This window comes from Photinus pyralis, unplaced genomic scaffold (assembly GCF_008802855.1).
Source record: "Photinus pyralis isolate 1611_PpyrPB1 unplaced genomic scaffold, Ppyr1.3 Ppyr1.4_LG1, whole genome shotgun sequence".
Classification (NCBI taxonomy): domain Eukaryota; kingdom Metazoa; phylum Arthropoda; class Insecta; order Coleoptera; family Lampyridae; genus Photinus; species Photinus pyralis.
The window spans coordinates 18,979,722-18,981,974 of NW_022170249.1; the positions used below are offsets into that span (position 1 = coordinate 18,979,722).

Genomic DNA, 2,253 nt, shown 5'->3' on the forward strand with positions numbered 1-2,253 from the left:
AATAGATTTTTAATGACAGCTATTTTCATGTAATTAATTGTAATCAATTTCACTGTTCTAATAAATTACAAATTATTATGGTGGACATAATTTAGCAATTGTTTGTTTTCAGATTCAAATACAGTTTTAATGTCATCGCGATTATTCTAATTCTCATCAAATCCACTGGTCACATTTTTTGAATTCTGACACCAAAAAAATTGTATATCCGAAAACTGGTACTTTTAAGAAATGGTAGTATGATATTAAACATATAGATTCAAAAATATGTACATCTCGAGTAATTTTCGTACTGCTTGGAATTGGACGATCCGGGTATTTTGCGCTGAAAGTGAACAACGCATTTACTTAACATTTCTAGAATAGAACCACTTTACCGTTTTTTACTTATGCTGCAGTTGAATACATTTTGTAGATAATAAAACTTAATAATTACTTATAGTAATTGTTGTATCTAAGAATATTCAGTAACAATGGCAACGCTGTAAAGCTTAGATATAGATATATTCATGTAGGTTAGTCATGTTATGTTTTCTTTTTTACTCCATTATTTTGTGTAGAATGGGGTGGTCCTACAATTTAGAATAAAGACATTAAGTCTGGCATGCAAGAACGTTGTAATAACGATCAGTTCTTTCCTAATGATTCACACATTCTTGGCGATTCAGCTTATCCTTTATCACAGCATGTTTTAGTACCATATAAGGACAACGGACATTTAACACGAAAACAAACCAAGTTTAATGTTATACATGCTTCCACAAGAGTTACCATTGAAAGGGCATTCGGATTACTCAAAGGACGGTGGCGAAGGTTGAACTACCTAGAACTGCATTGTTCAGCACATATTCCTAGCACAATTATGGCTGCGTGTGTTTTGCATAATTTTTGTATAAAAAATAAGGATGAGATATCTTTTGATGTACACCCAGGTGGTAATAATGCTCAAGATATCACTTCAGATGCGACAACAACAAAAGGAGGTGTGGTTAAACGTTGTCAAATTGCAGAAACTCTGTGGCATATTTAAATGTATAGATTTATTAAGTAGAACCGTAGCTATAAGAACATAAAACTTATCCAAAGTATTGTATTTTTTCACAAAAAATAAATTTTTACTCTAAAAACACAAAAAAGATTAAATGTGAAAACTATTTTCTCAGGTTTGTTACAAGCTGCTCAAGAAGATCATTAAATCTTCCCTTCTCTACTATTTCCTCCTCGTGTTGTTTTTGACTGTTCTCAATTGCCTTTAAAAGCAAATCTTTCACATCAGTGTGTTTTGTCTTTTTCACGGGTGGTCTTTCTGGAGTACTTGCACCACTATCGCTTTCAACACTTTCATTACCATCCTCGGAAGGTTTATTATCGGAGGTAGGTGAAATTGCACGTTTGTTTATATTCCCATTATGTATGGTTATTGGTGGCTCAATGGACGGGTCTTTTTTAAATAAATGATCCATTGCTTCAAAGTACGTCCAATTACTTCGGTCTCGACCACTTCGATTATTATTGTCCTTCACACTTTTATAGGTTCGGACCAAACTTTTCCATTTATTCTGAAGTTGGTCCCAGGAAAAATTATGTCCAAATGCATTCATTGCCATAGCAATTCTAAAAACATGTACGTATGAGTTTAATAATACATTAAAGTTTACTTATTACTTTTGCCATATATGTTTTTTCATGGAGTTTTTCTTGCCCAGCACCTCTTTATATTCTTCATACTGCTGTATGAGTAGTAGTACAGCGGCCTGCGTCCATGCACCACTTTGGGGCTCATCTGGTATACCACTTTGGGAGTCGCTGAGGATATCTTGTGTCACATCTTCAGTGTTTTGTGAATCATGTGCTAAGTGTAATGATTAAAGTATAGATACATCATCATATTAAAATATACTTTACCTCCTTCAAGGTACAGGACATTCGAGTCATCTATTGATACATTTACACTATTTTGAAAGCATTGATGATTTAACATTTTAAACCAGCTAGCTTCTTCTAAGTTGTCTGTTGTTAATTTACAATGGAAGCATGTGTAACCACCGCTCATCTTCACTTTTTCACCAAAATAACTTTTAATACTTTGTATTTTAGGTTATGGGAGAGCTAAAATTGTAGGTTAGAATTCTATTCCCATTTCGCGCACTACCTAATGATCTGGGGCATGGAAAGTTTGATCGAGTCGCATGTTCAAACAACTTGTGCAGTTTTCAAACGCAGATTGGAACAGTTTAAAAACGCAATTTTAAT

At 33.6% G+C, this 2,253-nt stretch overlaps 1 protein-coding gene across 1 annotated transcript; it reads right to left on the reverse strand.

Moving 5' to 3' along the window:
* Positions 1 to 1,151: 1,151 nt before the first annotated feature.
* LOC116178912 lies at positions 1,152 to 2,199 on the reverse strand. Its single transcript, XM_031498605.1, has 3 exons — positions 1,906 to 2,199; positions 1,666 to 1,852; positions 1,152 to 1,614 (listed from the first exon to the last, which is right to left on the reverse strand). The coding sequence occupies exons 1-3, from the start codon at positions 2,051 to 2,053 to the stop codon at positions 1,152 to 1,154; spliced, it is 798 nt and encodes a 265-aa protein (XP_031354465.1). The 5' UTR covers positions 2,054 to 2,199.
* Positions 2,200 to 2,253: the final 54 nt, after the last annotated feature.

Coding starts and splice junctions, on each gene's coding strand:
- LOC116178912 (XM_031498605.1), bottom strand. CDS start 2,053: ATGAGCGGTGGTTACACATGCTTCCATTGTAAATTAACAACAGACAAC. Junction 1,853..1,905: donor TGTCCTGTACCTTGAAGGAG/GTAAAGTATATT, acceptor CATTACACTTAG/CACATGATTCACAAAACACT. Junction 1,615..1,665: donor AAAAAACATATATGGCAAAA/GTAATAAGTAAA, acceptor ACATGTTTTTAG/AATTGCTATGGCAATGAATG.